At 50.9% G+C, this 14,955-nt stretch overlaps 1 protein-coding gene and 1 long non-coding RNA gene across 2 annotated transcripts; one reads left to right on the top strand and one right to left on the bottom strand.

The window, feature by feature from the left end:
• Window positions 1-3,353: 3,353 nt before the first annotated feature.
• AQP5 (aquaporin 5) lies at window positions 3,354-7,415 on the bottom strand. The gene is made up of 4 exons (XM_075075793.1): window positions 6,663-7,415; window positions 5,064-5,228; window positions 4,761-4,844; window positions 3,354-4,193 (listed from the first exon to the last, which is right to left on the bottom strand). The coding sequence occupies exons 1-4, from the start codon at window positions 7,023-7,025 to the stop codon at window positions 4,008-4,010; spliced, it is 798 nt and encodes a 265-aa protein (XP_074931894.1). The 5' UTR covers window positions 7,026-7,415; the 3' UTR covers window positions 3,354-4,007.
• A 2,334-nt stretch (window positions 7,416-9,749) lies between these two features.
• On the top strand, window positions 9,750-13,590 carry LOC142048675 (uncharacterized). Its single transcript, XR_012657513.1, has 3 exons — window positions 9,750-12,322; window positions 12,471-12,637; window positions 13,173-13,590. It is a non-coding gene; the product is annotated as an uncharacterized LOC142048675 (long non-coding RNA).
• The last annotated feature ends 1,365 nt before the right edge of the window (window positions 13,591-14,955 follow it).

Below are 14,955 nucleotides of genomic sequence, written 5' to 3'. Positions count from 1 at the left end.
TGCAGCAACTGTAGGCTGGGCAGAGTCCGAGTAGGAGGGGGAGGACTCGGTGCTTGTGCTCAAGAGGAGCCGTGTGCTGGCACAGTCTGCGCCATGACTAATGCCAACACCCATGCCAGCCTCTGCCACGTCTCTGTGCAGAGGTTTCTCCTCTGACAGCATTTCTGCCCATCAGCCCTGGATGATGCACTGGAAACTCCTTTATTTGCAAGCCTTGCACATCTGCCAGTGCAGTGTGGAGCTACGTGCCCGGGGGAGGACGTCTCTAGGGCGGCTTCTTCGTGGCTCACATTGCTCCGGAGTTGGTCTCTGGATGCTTGGCACTCTCTAACAAAGAGGTGGAAATCCTCCTGGAGGGGAGGTTTGCTGCCCCGTGTTGCTTGGACTTTCTAGGGACAGTTGATGTGCTGCAAGATGCCTCTGCAGCGCTCTTCTATCTTCCCTGGAGTCTGCCTGGTTTCTCTTTCATCTCTCCTGTTTTCAACAAGCAGGACTGGGCACTGCTCTGCTTTGTCCTCCAGGTGAAATCAGCCTCGTGCTTTTCATGTGAAGTCAGAAACTGCGGCAGAGCACTTAAGGTTGCAAAACAGTCCGAGCTGGTAGCAGGGTAGAAGGGATGTGCTCCCAAATTGTGGAGCATTATCCCTTCTTGGTCAGGGGTGGAGAGATGGAGAGAGCTAGGGCTGAGTCTCTGCAAGTGACTGAAGCAAAGAGGTGCCTGCAACCTGTTGAAAAATCTTTTTTTAGTTGAGATATTGCTGCTGGGTCTTGCTTCTCCTCAAGCACCTGGTTCTTTTCCCTGTCTCTACAACGGCCCAGCAAGCTTGTGTTTCAGGGCCTTCAAATGATACGCAGCAAGAGCTGCTAAAGACCTTCCTTCAATAGACTGAAAGCCCTTTGATATGTAAAGAGATATAAGGTTTCTAGATTGTTACAACATGTGAAAATAGTTGGGTTTTTCTTCCCTGCCACGAAAAGAAAAGAAATTTTTTAAGCTGTGCAGTAATTACCTGCTAATGGAAAAGATACTCAAGAATGAGAAAGTCTGTGAAATCCTCTTAGTGCAAAGAAATTGCTAGCAGGCATGTTTAGGAAATGACTACGTCCATTGCCCCCTTCTTAATCATGGCAAATAGGTACAAGAACGATATGCTGAGGTGCTTTGGTGTAATGGTTTCACCTTTAGATCTCTAAAATAGGAAAAAAAATCAGCTGATAATACAAAACACCAAATAGTTCACTTTTTTATTACCAGACTGGTGATCAGCAGTAACAGTCTCATTAAAAATGGGGTTGAGAAGCTTGAATGTTTAAAAATATTTCTCTATTGTTTTTTAAGTGCTGCTGATCCCATTTCTGGGCAGGTGAGAACAGGCGGGAGGACCTCAGGGTTTCCCAGCCAGGACCTGGGCTCTGCCCCCTGCCTGTCCTGGTGAAGGGGAGGTTGTGGCACTTGCTGGATGCCAGGGCTTGGTCTGGATTAAATGCAAACTCTCTGCCTGGATTAAGTGCAACATGGACCAGTGAGAAGCTGGGGGGGGGAAGGTGTGCTGGGGCTCATGCTGAGCACCAGACCTCTGCACCATGTGGGGATGCTGCTGGCTTCCCTGGCATGCTCACCAGGCTCCAGCCTGCGTTCACCCGGCAGTTTAGGGTCTGCTCCTGCCTGTGCATTGGGGAAGGGGATTAATTGCTTGTGCCCCCTTCCCACTGACCCCAGCCCTGCATAGGGCCATTCTGCCCGTGTGTTTGAGCCAGGCCCTGGATGCTTTTCGTGCTGAAGCAAAGCTGCTGCCACAGGATCTTCTGATTCATCCCCACGGAGGGCTCACACCCAGGCTGGGTTTCTTCTCCCAGTTGTTGATCACATTGGTGGTGCTGGTGTGGGCTGGGGCCCTCCATGGGTGCTGTTGTGGCCCCCAGTTCCCACTACAGGATGGGGTATGGGATATACCAGGACTCCTGGATCCCTTCTCCAGTACTAGGGTGGATGGGGGATGGGGTTTAGAGCAGCAAAGCAAGGAGGATGCCCAGCTTTCCCTGCTCTGGGGAGTGGGGGTGGGTCTGAATGCACCCTTTGGGTGCATCTTCAGGGTCTAGGCGTGCAGTGGAAGGAGACCATGGGATGCAGCTTCCGGGGATGCTGATCTGCCCTGGCCCATGCTTCACTGTGGGTTGCTACAGAGGCGCGTCTCTGGGATCTGGAGGTGCTTTAACATTTCCCTGGGGCTGGTGTCTGTAGAGCGTCTCCCATGCCATATGTGACTGTGCTGCCCTTTCCCAATGAGAAACGGGCTTAATATTCTTGCCCCTTACAAAAGGGGAAACTGAGGCACAGTAGGGTCACAGATCTCAGCCCATCTCTGAGGAGGGGTGATGTGGGAGGGTTAAGACAGGGTCCAGGGCTGCATTTCTAGCTTCCTAGCTCTGTTGCTGACCAGTGTAACCCAAACTAAGGGCTTTTCCGCCTCCTTTTCTCCTCCTGCTTGTCACCAACCTCTTCTGTTGAGAACTGGGGGGACCAAAAGAAAATGAGGGACAAGGGTCTGCTGCTACCCAGGCTCATGCAGTGCCACAGCCTGGATTGCAAATCTGCTTAGGCGTGCTGAAATATAGGTGATGCTGCCTATCCTCCCTGGCACTGCCATGAGAAGGTGGTATAACCTGTCTGATTGGGATCGAGCTGAATCTGGGATCGGGGAGCTCCCAGGCAAGTGTCTCCTACCTCCTCGGGGTCCATGCCCAGTGGAAACTTCTTCTTTGCAGCAAGAAGAGGGGCTGTGACACAGGGCTTTACATGGGGCTGGATTTAGGGAGCTGGTGGGAGAGTCAGCTGGGACGGTGCCAGCATGCAGCGTCCCCATGCTCAGGTTGGGAGCGAGATGCTTTGGCAGAGGGTTGTGGCTGAACTGGAAGAGCAGGGCTGCAGCAGAAGGTCAGGGTGAAGATGTGGGTTTGGCAGCTGGCGAGGGGGCTGGGGAAGCATTGTGGGTCAGTTTTTGAGGGCACCCGTGGAGCTGTCTGGGAGAACTGGTATGGCGAAGGCCATGCCTGAGTCAAGCTGGCAAAATGCGTGAAGGATTGCTGCTGGCTCCTCCCAGCTCATGTCAGCCTCGGAGATGGGCTTCAAACTGCCCTGGACCTGGCACTCTCCTGGTCTCGACCCACTCCAACACTAGTGTCCATTTCTCCTTCTTGGGATTAATGACACTCACCTCCCAGGCAACCTGCTCATGGTGCCAGCTGCTATGGGTTTTGGTGTCCAAGCACTTGCTCTTGCCCTGGCTTTTTGGAATGGCTTTGCATCCAGCTTAACTCATTTTTGCTCCTAAAATTTGATACCCAAGCAGACTTGCACCCATGACTTTTTTAAAATTCCCTTTATTCACAATAAATACTATATTACAAAGATCTCAACACAAAATCCAAAAATCAGGTTCTTTCTGCAGCCATGAATAAATAGGACTCACCAGCACCAGCTAACACATGAAAGAGTATCTATGAGCAGAGTGGGCCCCGTGGAGGGGAGAAACTGGGGGATTTTGCTGCACCCACCTGCCCAAAGCAGTCATTCTTCGTTGCTGGTATCTACACAGTGTTTCCATCCCCCCGGCCATCAGATGCAGGGGTGAAATCATGTGTGTGCCAGAATGTGTGGTCTCAGGCCTCTGAAAATTGTGCAAAACTTGTACCTACGAGGGCAGGGATGCAGCTGAGTGGGTGTAAAACCACAGCTGAGAGGCTGCCTTGGGCTGAGACTCCTTCGCTGGGCTTAGATGGCTGCAGTTAAGCTAGGAGAGGTTCTAGCGCTCACACTCACATAGAGGGATTAGATACACAGACACTGCAATGCTCCTTTCTTAGTCACAGATGGTCTTTGAGTTATAAGACTCCTGCTTAAGAGTTTACTGTAGCTGGATGTGTTCATTGCTTGGCTTTGGTGCACACATGAGCCCATGTGTGGGGCTTCCTTCCCTCCTTTTGCTTTATTTTTTTTCCAACTGTTCCTACGGTGGGGTCAACTCCATGGACTTCTTCCTCTCCTCTCTCTGCTCTTCCCACTCTTCCTCTGACTCGTAGGTGCCCTTGATGATGGCAACCCTATCTGACATGTTCATGCAGTAGGGGACGAGGATGTAGAAGTAAAGCAGAGCGGCCAAGCAAGCCCCGAGAATGGGGCCGACCCAGAACACCTAGAAAGCAACGAAGGAGAGGGTGAGAGCAGGCCCAACCATCACACCAGCATCTCTTGCTGCTCCACGTTGCCTAGCCCATGTAGAGATGCAAATACCCCTTCCAGGAGACTTCTTGGGCTGAAATGCCCCAACCTTTGCTCGCTGAAAACATAAAGCTCTTTATGAGTGCAGAGATGTGGTGTGCTGGAAAGGAGGCACCAAGCCTGCTCTGCAAGGCTGGGCCTGAGCTTGCAGGCAGTGCTGGGTGAGTGGAAAGCCTAAGCTGGGCTTTGTGGGCTTTATTGACCTCAGATGATGCCCCAGCTCAGCACGTGCCATTGCACGGGAGGGGTTTACCCTTGTCCCCTTGCTGTCTCTGTGCCATGGGAATAACCTGTTCCCATGCATCAAGGAGGACAACTTCCCTCGTTCTCCAGCCTCCTTTTGTCCTTCAGGCCTGGGATGGGCTCTGAAACCACCTAGCCCTGTAACCCCCACGGCAGTCGCTGCTCTCTCCCCTCGTTGCCTGCATCTGGCCCCGGCAGCCCTGCGGCCAGCCTGTCCCGGCACGCTGCCGATGCTCACCCAGTGTGCGGGGCTGAACCTCCTCACGATGACTGCGGGCCCAAAGGACCGGGCTGGATTCATGGAGCAGCCGGTGAAGTAGATCTGTCAGTGCAGAAATGAGACCAGGTTAAGATGTATCACGTTGCTTAACAGATAGAACCCTTGCAGAACTGGGAAGCCCCAATCATCGCAGAGAAGACCCCGTATGTCCCATGTTGGATCTCCTGATGCAGCTCTGTCTGGGACCAACTGCAAGAGAGTATTTTGGGGAGCCCCGTCCTAGTGGGACCCTCTGCCCTGTCCTTCTGCCTGGACACTCACCCCCACCAAGTGGCCTACGGCGACGGAGAGGCCAATGGACAGTGCGGGGGAGCCCACGTTGCCGTTCCTCCGGTTGTCCGTGGATGCAAAGATGCATGCGGCCAGCTGGAAGGTGAGGATGATCTCCACCACGAGGGCTTGGCCTGGGGTCGTGTTGTTGTTGAGCTGCAAACCATCAAGAGTGATAATAATTAACCATCCCTATGCCTCAGCATCACCAGGAGGGCTCTTAGGTGCTTTGCGGGTGGGTTTGGGTTGGCAAAGCCATGCTCGAGAATCCCCCCAGGTCCCCTGCCCAGCCCTGGGCACAAGGTGCTGTGCTGGCCACTGCTTGGCCTCCTTTGCCTGAAAGGGAAGAAATTATCTTTCTTTCTGTTTAAAGCTCCAAAATCTGCCTCTCCCCGTGCCCCTCCCTTCTCGGGGCTCTCCACATCTCTCTCTGCTTGCTTGTCTCCGCAACACTCGCTGCTTCCCCACCAAATCACAAAGCGATGAGTCCCTTTTTTTTCCTGCATTTCTTTCCCCCTTGATCCTTGCAAGCTCTCGTATCCTGACTCTTCTCCCCTCCACTTTATGGAGCACCTCCCCAAGAAGCTGGGGAGCAGCCGGCAGCCGCTGCGAAGGGGCACAGGATGAAGGGTGAGGGTTGGGCTGAAGGCTGGGGTGTGGTAATGGGGGTGAGACAGGCTGTTGCTGTCCCAGTGGCTCCGTGCTAACCACTGGGAACTGTCAGATGGACTCGACCCCACTGGGCATGGGAAGGGCAAAGTGACCCAAGCCATCACAGCTTGTTTTTTAGCTAAAGCTCACTGGTTTGGGACATGGAGCATGTGGGAATAAGATGCACTGCAGCACCTCATCCTAGTGATTGAACCCTCTGGCACATATCTGTGCTTCTCCAAAGGGTCCGGACCCGGCCATGGCTGGAGCAGCGGCTCCACCGCTCCCATTTCAGGTGGTTTCCCAGCACTGCCCCAGGGGTTTGAGATGTGCTCCTCATCCCCGCTTATCTCAGAGGGTCCCACCATCTCCCCTCCTCCTCCCAGAGCAGCCCCTGCCCCTCGCAGCCTCTCTGTCCCCTCCTGCTCATTGCTACTTCTTCAGCTCTTCTCCACCACCTCTCTCCATCCACCTCTGTTTCCTAGCTCCCCCAGCACACTGGTTACAGTGGGCTTCCGCTCCCCCTGCCTGTACTGGTTTGACTGGGCTCTGCTCCCTGCCCTCCCCCTCTCCGTCCTGGCATGGCTCCTATCCCGGCACTAATCTCCAGGTGGAGAGGCTGCAGTCAAGAACATCTCAATGGTCCGGATGACTCTGACTCACTCGGGCCCTTAGGATAAAGGAAGCACTTATTAAAGGAGGAAAAAAACATGCCATTCATTACCCCACACAATAAAGCTGTCATGTCAATACTCTGCTGGCTATGCTGGTGTTTGCTCCTATCACATTCCTGTCCCTCTGTGCATGCGGGACAATATACCGAGACCAACCATCGTTACGGATTTGGCTCTCCGGGTTGGCGCCACTACTAGCTCCTCGCTCACAAGGAAAGGAAAGCCTGCACGGCAAGGTGAACCATCTGCAGCTAGGGAGACTTACCGCGTTGATGGCCAGGTTGCCACGGGTATTGACCGGTGTCACGCCATAGAGGATGCCAGCCCCGACGATGGCCCCGACCAGCTGGGCGATCACATAGAAGAGAGTCCGGAGGAAGGAGATCTGGTTCCCAACGAAGAAGGCGATGGTCACGGCTGGGTTGATGTGGGCGCCGCTGATGTGGCCAAATGCCTGTACCAGCGTGCCGATGGCCAGGCCAAACGCCAGCGAAATCTGAAGGATGCTGGGGAGGGCGGACGGCCACTTCAGGGCTGAGCCGAGGCCGATGAAGACGAAGATGAGCGTGGAGATAAACTCGACAAAGACGGATCGAGCAAAGGCCAGGGTTAATATTTCCTTCTTCATGGTGAGAGGCAGTGGAGGGCAGCTAGGAAGGAAGAAAGTTTAGGTTTCCTGTCTCCAGGCTCTTCTGTCTGCATGCAGTCGTAGGGCTATACCTATCTATATATGCAAGAGCTGCAGGGAGCTGTGTTACAAGGCGGTGGGTGGAGCCAGGGAATTAGCCAGTCCTCCCAAATTATCATGTGAAACTGGAAAAGTTTCCATCTGAAAATAACTTTGGAGCCTCTTGGTGAACCAGTGACTCAGATATTGGTGGCATTTCTTTCTCCTTCCCTCTGCAAACAAAGAACCCCTATAGGGTGTCTCTGTGGTCGTTAGATAACACGGTTGCATAACGATACTGCGCTCCCTCCTCTGCGATTCCCTTTTACTACCTCTCGCCAGGTTCTGGGTGTTGTGTTAGCAGAGGTGTAGTTAATATTCCCTTCCTGCATGTGCTTGCAGACTGGAGAGGGCTGTATTCTTGCTTGAAAAGTCTTGTTGCTGGTGTTGGGCTGGAGGAGCTCTCCTGGGGCAGGGCTCCCAGGGTGTTCAATTTACATGGGATATTGAAATGTAAAGCAAAGCTAAGCACCTGGAGCTGCTCCCAGGCTGCCAAGACAGCTCAACTCCAGGAAACAAGTGGCTTGCACTTGTCCTGGGAGCAGGGCAGGGTTTGGGGGATGCTTTGCCTAGCCAGGGAGCCACAGGCAAGCCGGGGCTTCCTCAAGTGCCTGGATAGAGGCTGGCTGGGATGGCATGGCTCGGATAAAGAGCGCTGATTGCTGCAGAGCCTGACTCTGGGCCTCTTTGCTGCCTTTCTGCTGTGCTGCTCCTTGCAGAGCATCGGGTGTGGGTTTCGCCAGCACGTGGGTTGGCAGTCGGGGGGTGCTCGCTGCCTGTAGCCAGGGAGGGTGTATCCTGCTCCTGTCATCTCGGGCCCTTTTCTTTTCTTTTTGCCTTTCAAGCTATTGCTCAATGAGGGCAATGATTTTGTTCTTGGGAATGCCAGCATAAAGCCACAGGCTTTGCAGGGACACAGGCCATGTTTACATGTCTCCTTTCATGATCCCGTGGCACTGCCCTCCATCCTAAATCTGTCCAGCTGCAAACCCTTGGCTGGCAGGGAGCGGCGCGGGGAGGCTCTCAGCACTGTGCAGCACAGAGCTGTCGGGGACTGAGCTTTTGGGGCAGAAAAAGGCTCCAGTGACACTTAACAATGAATTCTTGGTTCCCTCCTAGTCCTTGGAGCTTTGTGCCAGGATTATTTTTTTTTTTAAATGAGTTTGGGTGCCAGGTCTGCTCTCCTTGCTTGGCTGATTGCATTTCTCAAGCAATGCCATCTCTCCATGCCTAACACAGCGAGCCTGGTCTGGGGTTGTCCATGGCTGCCACGTGCCTCTGCAGAAACAGTCACACTCCAGCACACGGTGAGCAAAGCTTTACATGCAGGAGATTGGTAAAATAATCTAAACCCCTCTGTAAATTTAATAAACCGCTAAAAAATTGCATTCACTGCTGCCTTCTGCTGGGTGCAGTCTGACCTGCACACACCCTGCGGGGTCAAAAGCTAGGAGGGATTCCTTTTCAGAGCAAGAAGAGGGGACTTCTTCCTCCAGAGCTGAAAATTAATGAGCCTTTCTCTTCCAGACGTACCCAAGCTCCTGAGCTCAGCAAACAGACCCTGAGAGTCTCGAGGGACCGAGGATCCGTTACAGCGTTAGTTCCTGATAATGGTTTCCTCCAGGTTCTGCTGATCCTGGGGAAGATCGCAGAGTTAAAGACCAGATCTGTTATCCTAGAAACACCTGGTCCGTTGGCATGGTTTGGTGAAAGTTTTGCAAGCTGGTATTTCAAGACATCCTGGCCAGATTCCAGCTGGAGTAATTGCTTGCCACTTCCCTTCAGCCCTGCCTGTGGCTCCTGCTGCCTGTTGCGGCAAATGTGCCTCGTTCCCGTCCTCCAAACCCTTTTGTAACGTGCCCGCCGTGGATCTCCCTTGGACGTGGCTGCGTTTTGCCGGCAGCTCCTCTGCCACATGCCTCCCTTTAGCTGAAAAGCAGCGCTGAGCCGAAAGATGCACTCCCAGGTTCCCAGCTGTGGCTAATAACCTCCTAGCAAAGTCCTCTGGCTCACTCGGAGATATAATTAAATGAGACTGGAAACGATGGGGAAAACTTCTGGAGAGAAACAAAATGTTTCTCTAACAACATACCACGCAAAACCTATTTTCCTGAGGCTGTTTGCTAGATTTTCCTCACCGGGGCATTCCTGCTTGGCTTCTCTGATGTCTAACCATGTTGAGCAGGCATTGGGAAGTCTCCTTTTCCTATCCTTGGCTGCATGCCCTCCAAGGAACTTGTATGAACTGAAAGTGCCTTTGATGTGTCAAATTTAATTGAATTGGGTAAGATGTTGAGAAGGCATTAGGCAGGTCCCTGCTGACAGACGGACACCTACGTGGTGGGGTCATGTACGCCTTGTTTCACCCCTAGGCTTCTGGAGAAGACAGGAGGCTTTTTGCAAGGAGGACAGGTTTAGCCGCCTCCCTCCTCCTCCTCCTCCTCATTCTCCTCCTCCTCCTCCTCCTTCTCCTCCTCATTCTCCTCCTCCTCCTCCTCCTCTCTGGCATCTGCAGACAAACACCACAACCAAACATCGCCCACATCTACTGCTCAATCACGGGGCCACACAGCTCGGGACGATGTGCTGGAGGGCGAAAGGGACCCGAGTGCGCCGCAGGGTTGGACTGCAGCGTGCCTGGGTGAGAGGAAGGCAGCTGGTGCCTCATCCTCACCCAGGGCCCTCCCGAGGCTCTGCCTCACCCACGGAGGCGTGTGTGTTATTAACTGAATACGTGTGTCAGTCCCTGTCGTCCCCAGTTTGCTGATTTCATTTTCTGAGGCCGCATCGGGCTGCTATTAGTTTGTCATTTCCGCAGCAGCCCAGATTTCTGATGAGTTCAACTCCGTGTTGGACCTCAAAGCCTGGCAGAATGTATTGCAGGCAGCCAAATTCAGATTATAAATTTGCTGCTGAGACCCAGACCAGCCTGGTTTTTGATTCCACTCACACACACCTCGTCCTGTACCTCGATCAAGGACCTTAAAACTGGCACAATAATACAAGGAATAATAATAGTAACAGGAGACAGCTCCTTCTACTGGAATCTGTGATTAGTTGGGATTAGGTGGCCAGAGGAGAAAGTTTGGTTTAGTTTGTTTTTAAGAAATGGTGTTTCTTGCTGGCTCAGCTTTGGTAGTTTGCAGCAAGCCATTGACGGGGAAAAAATAATAAGCGCTGGGAAATAAAAGTAGAGCAAGAAGTAGCAAACTTTCCCCTCCTCATCCTCAGTTCCTGGGGCTGCTTCTTGCCACAGTGGTAGGGAAAGTGGTGGGATCAGTGCAAAGCCTCACCACGTTCTAGCCCAACGTGATGTCTCTGTACGGGTGTTTCAGACAGGGCTTTCAAGGATTTCTCTTATCTAACCCACCATCTGCCTGCACTCTCTTTAAAGGGGAGGGATTACTCTGCTGGCCTGAGGCTGGTGGTGTTTCCACCTTCTCCTGCCCAGGAGCAATGAGGCTTTTGCGTCCCCTAGTAACCAGACCCAGCTTTGGCGCAAACCCCGCCGTGAGACCGCGTTTGGCTTTGGGGACGTCTCCACGTCCCTTGCTGCTGTTGCATTGCTTTGGCTTGAGAAGCCGGTTCTGAAGCTGTCCTAAAGCCCTTGGTGGCTGCTGTGCTGAGCTGGGTGGTCACAGTGACCTTGTAACCTGCGAGCCTGTAAACAGGGATGATGCTACTTAAATGCTGAATAGTGCTAATGCTTAATAACAGCATTGCTCCGCTCTTTGCTTAGAAACTACCTGATGGTCTCTAAGGCATACAAGTGAAGGCAAATGCTTTGGGGCTGGTCTGCAAAGGAAACGCCGGCATCCTTAATAATTGATTTGCATTGAAATAATCATTAAATCATCACATGGGGATAATAACGTGCATCAGGGAAAGCAAAGGGCCGGTTAGAAAAAAAACTTGTATGAGATGACACAGGGAGAAAGCTGGGCTTGAAACCCTGGTGTCCTGATGTTCAGGTCTAGCCCTTTCCAGCAAAGCCACCTGCATCAGTGACATTAAGAGACTGCGTTTCTGCTCATTTAGATAAAAACTTTGAGTTCTTATGGGCCAGCAGCCGTCTACTGGTGTCCTCAGGATTCAGAGCTGTTTTTGGGGCTGTGGTGTTTTTCCTCTTGAAATGTATTTGCCGTGGAAATGTCTTCTTCACCTGTGCAGTCTCCTTTCAAGATTGCAAGGACCACCCTTGGGAATAAATGCTGAAATGATGTGGGGGGAGAGCTGCCACCGGGAAAGCGATCTCCCCTCTTCGCCTTGGCAATGCCATCCAGCTGTGCGCCCTGCTGGGACGGGAAGGCATGGAGCTGGCTGGAGAGCTGCATCAAGGCAGAGGGGAACTGAAAGCACAACCAAGCTCCAGAGCACCTATAAATGCCATAAATAACATAACCAAGAGGAATCTGGAAACTCTTAAATACTGAAATTCTCGCATAATCACCCAGTTCCAAGAGCCCAAGACTTCGCAAAGCAAAATATTGGTGATAATATGTGGACATCTCGTTACCTTGGTGAACTGGAAAATCAGTTTTTCACCCCATTCTGCCTCTGATACCCAGGGCAAATGCATCAAGAATTTCTTCCACTTAAAAATTTAGATAGTATATACTGATCAGGATTTAGAGACTCTTGGTCGTAGTAGCCTTTGTTGCATCACATCTGGAGCTAAAGGTTCTTGCACTGAGTGGTCTCTGGAGAAATGTGTGATTTTTTCTTTAGAGTGTTTGTATTCCTGGAAAAAGAGGCTGAAAATCAAAGCAGAGCCTCTGGTCTCGCACCCAGACCCTTTGGCAGAGCCTTGGGACGTGGGACTCGTTGCAAGCCTTGAAGATATAGGAACTAGCTGGGGGTTTGGCTTCCCCCATGGAGCACCAGCCACCAGAAAGAGGGTCTGTGGTCCTTTCCCAGACTAGACCCGGCCTGCCTCCTCCTCTTGCTCTCCTGGATGGATTTAGCCTCCCAGTCCCTTCTCCAGGAAAAATGCTTGGGAAATATTTCTACATATATACATAGAGCCATAAAAACAATGCTGTGCCTGCATCTTAGGTAGGCCATGCCATTGCAAGGCAGGTGCCAGATGGGAGCTGAATGCTCACAAGGCCTTGAAGATCTGGATCTGGAGGATTTGTACAAGGTCAGGCCAAGAAATTCAGAGCAGAAAACTCAGCTCCGATCTCCAAGATTTGCAGGTGGGCTGTGTTCTTTTCCTCTCTGTCCTACAAGTGTGAGCCATTCTCTGCAGGATTGAAAGGGTTTGTCCTGCGCCATATTTTCCAAGATACTGGTGGGTTTGGTGTTATCCAAAGCAGGTTGATTTTCTTTCCATTTTCTCCTCAGTGAGGCATTGCACTTCCCCCGTTTGCAGCCATGTGATGGCAGTAATTCAGGTGCTGGGTTTGATGTCTGTACTCTTGGGACAGAGTGTCTCAGCTTGCTTTGGAGCAGAGATTTGGATGCTCTCAGATTGCTTTCATCCTCCTCTACTCAAGGTAAAAACTCAGTAGGTAAGTGTTACAACCTTCCTTCATGGAGCTTAAATGTTGAAATGAGGGAATGTCTCGCTACTATGAGATGCCTGTAAAAGGCATCAGTATGCATTTCATGACATCAGTGGTGAATGGCTGGTGTCGAAGGCACAGGAGCGTGCAGAAAGGGTGACTTCCTTCCCTTGAAAATACAATAATACTTTTCAAAGTAACATTTTTGCATGCACCTATCACCTTTTGCCTCTGTCCCTCCTCCCCTCGGTAGGGTTGGCATGCTGAGAGACACCGTGCAGCTCCTCTTAGGATGCTGGTCCCAGCAGCCTCTCCAGATCTCCAGGTCTTGAGACACGGCCAGTGTTTGGGCTGTGTAGTTTTGGACCCCCGCAGACCCAGTGGGATGAAGAGCTCACCAGAGCTGGCTGGGGGAATTGTCTTAGGGAACTGCATGATCATGCCCTGGATGACAACGCAGTGGTTCAAAAAGTATTTCAGTGAAATCACATATTTATGCTGAAGCCATACGGTATTTTGGCATTTAATTGGTATCTTAAAGCAACAGGATGGACTGAACAAGGCAGCCAAGCAGCGAAGTCAAGGAAAGGGGTCTGGGCACGTCTTGGATTTCCACAGCACCCCAAGGAACCTATAGTGCTTTGCAGAATGACCACCCCAAACCTGATTATCCTGAGAACCTCCAGAACTCAGAGGTGGGACAATGGGAGGTGAAGGAAAGCCTCATGGTCTCAAGTGATGGCAGGACGTAAGAAGCGATGTGATCTGAGACACGTAGAATCATAGAATCAATAACGTTGGAAAAGACCTCTAGGACCATCAAGTCCAACCGTCAACCCAACAATACCATGGCTTGTACAGTGTTTTTCATTTTGATTTCATGGTCGTACTATTTAACATGGGTCCATGATGAAGCTAATAAAGGTTAATGTATGCTGCAATATATATTGCAGACCTTTATTGTGGAGTCATGAGCTTGTGGACAGGCATGGCTGGGTGGTTTCGAATCCTGGCTCAACGCGTTCCTGTTGAGGTCTAATACACAAAGTGTTATCAATTTAGTGAGGTTTTAGGTTGGTCTGTGGCAGCTCTGATCTCTGGCTTCGTGATCCTGCCCTCTAATTCGAGTTGTCCTGGTGTAAATCTGGAATGACTGGCTTGGTTTCCTGATGGTGCAAGTTTTGGAAGTGTCATTGAAGTCAATGACGCAGCTCTGCAGAGAAGGTAAATTCATGTTCCTGATTGACTTGAGAGGACTTAGGCTGCTTTAGACATCTGAAAATCTGGTTTAGTGAGATTGCTTCGTGTTAACACTGGCGTGCTGAGACCAGAATCCGGCCAGGTCAGACATCAGAGCATCGGAGGGGTGCTGAAGCAGGGATGGTCTTTATTTCATGTGTCCCTATTTTGAAGATGGGGGTTGTTCTTTCAGTGTCACTTTTGCACATCAACAGCTTGTTGGCATGAGGTAGCTGCACCCAAAGCCATCCTGGGCTGCGCTGCACTGGTGGCAGTAGGATTTAGAGTCTGGGAGGTTACTTATATATTATATGACTGTAAATGTGTCATTATGAGTCACACATTCTAATTCTGTGGCTAGAAGTGAATTTAAAGCACTTTATTTGAAAGAGTACAGTAATTATTAGACATTAAAACTAATTTTGGGGCCCTGTGCAGTTTATGTGGGTCTTAAACATTGTCAGAGTAAATAATAAATTAAATGCTTAGATCTGAAGGGGAAGAGGCATGTAATTAACTTAAACACTTAAACATTGCCACAAAGAAAAAAAGAATCAGCTGCATGGCATTTTATACAGCAGATCATTGACAGGATAACTTCTGGGTAAGTTTCTTTGGGTTTTCTTGACATACGTGGATTTGTTTTCCTTTGAAAAGTAACAAAAACACAAACTACTTTTAAAACTGAGCATTTGGTGATCTAAATACAGTTTTACACTCTGATTGTTTTGAAACATGATTTTAATTCCCATTGATGAGAACAGAGTTTTTGACAAGCCTTTTCTGAAATAATATTCAAATGCTCCTTTGCCATTGAAGGAACGAAGTGGAGGACCAGAATCAGCAGAGAATGGGTGAAACCAGTGCTAAAACTGCTGCGCCTGCAACGCAGCCTTCTGGGGATATTTGTATTCATTGACTGATAGAGTAAAATGGATCCTCGGCTACAATTAAAGCTTGGTAGCTGTGATAGCATTTCTCCCCTTGCTCCACGGCGTGGCATCAGGGACAGCAAATGACAGCTAGAAGAGGTGACGCAGGAGCTCCCGTGCCCTCAGCCTCGCTTGGTATGGTGACATGAAGAC

Source organism: Phalacrocorax aristotelis, chromosome 26 (assembly GCF_949628215.1).
Source record: "Phalacrocorax aristotelis chromosome 26, bGulAri2.1, whole genome shotgun sequence".
Taxonomy (NCBI): domain Eukaryota; kingdom Metazoa; phylum Chordata; class Aves; order Suliformes; family Phalacrocoracidae; genus Phalacrocorax; species Phalacrocorax aristotelis.
Note: the sequence above shows the minus strand (reverse complement) of the source record. Positions and strands in the feature narration are given on the sequence as shown.

Bases quoted from the DNA above. Each gene is read 5' to 3' on its own strand.
- AQP5 (XM_075075793.1), bottom strand. From the start codon at position 7,025: ATGAAGAAGGAAATATTAACCCTGGCCTTTGCTCGATCCGTCTTTGTC. The intron at 4,845-5,063 runs GTGAGTGTCCAG...CTGCACTGACAG, and splicing joins CCGTAGGCCACTTGGTGGGG to ATCTACTTCACCGGCTGCTC. The intron at 4,194-4,760 runs GTGAGCATCGGC...GTTGCTTTCTAG, and splicing joins GGTTCAGCCCCGCACACTGG to GTGTTCTGGGTCGGCCCCAT.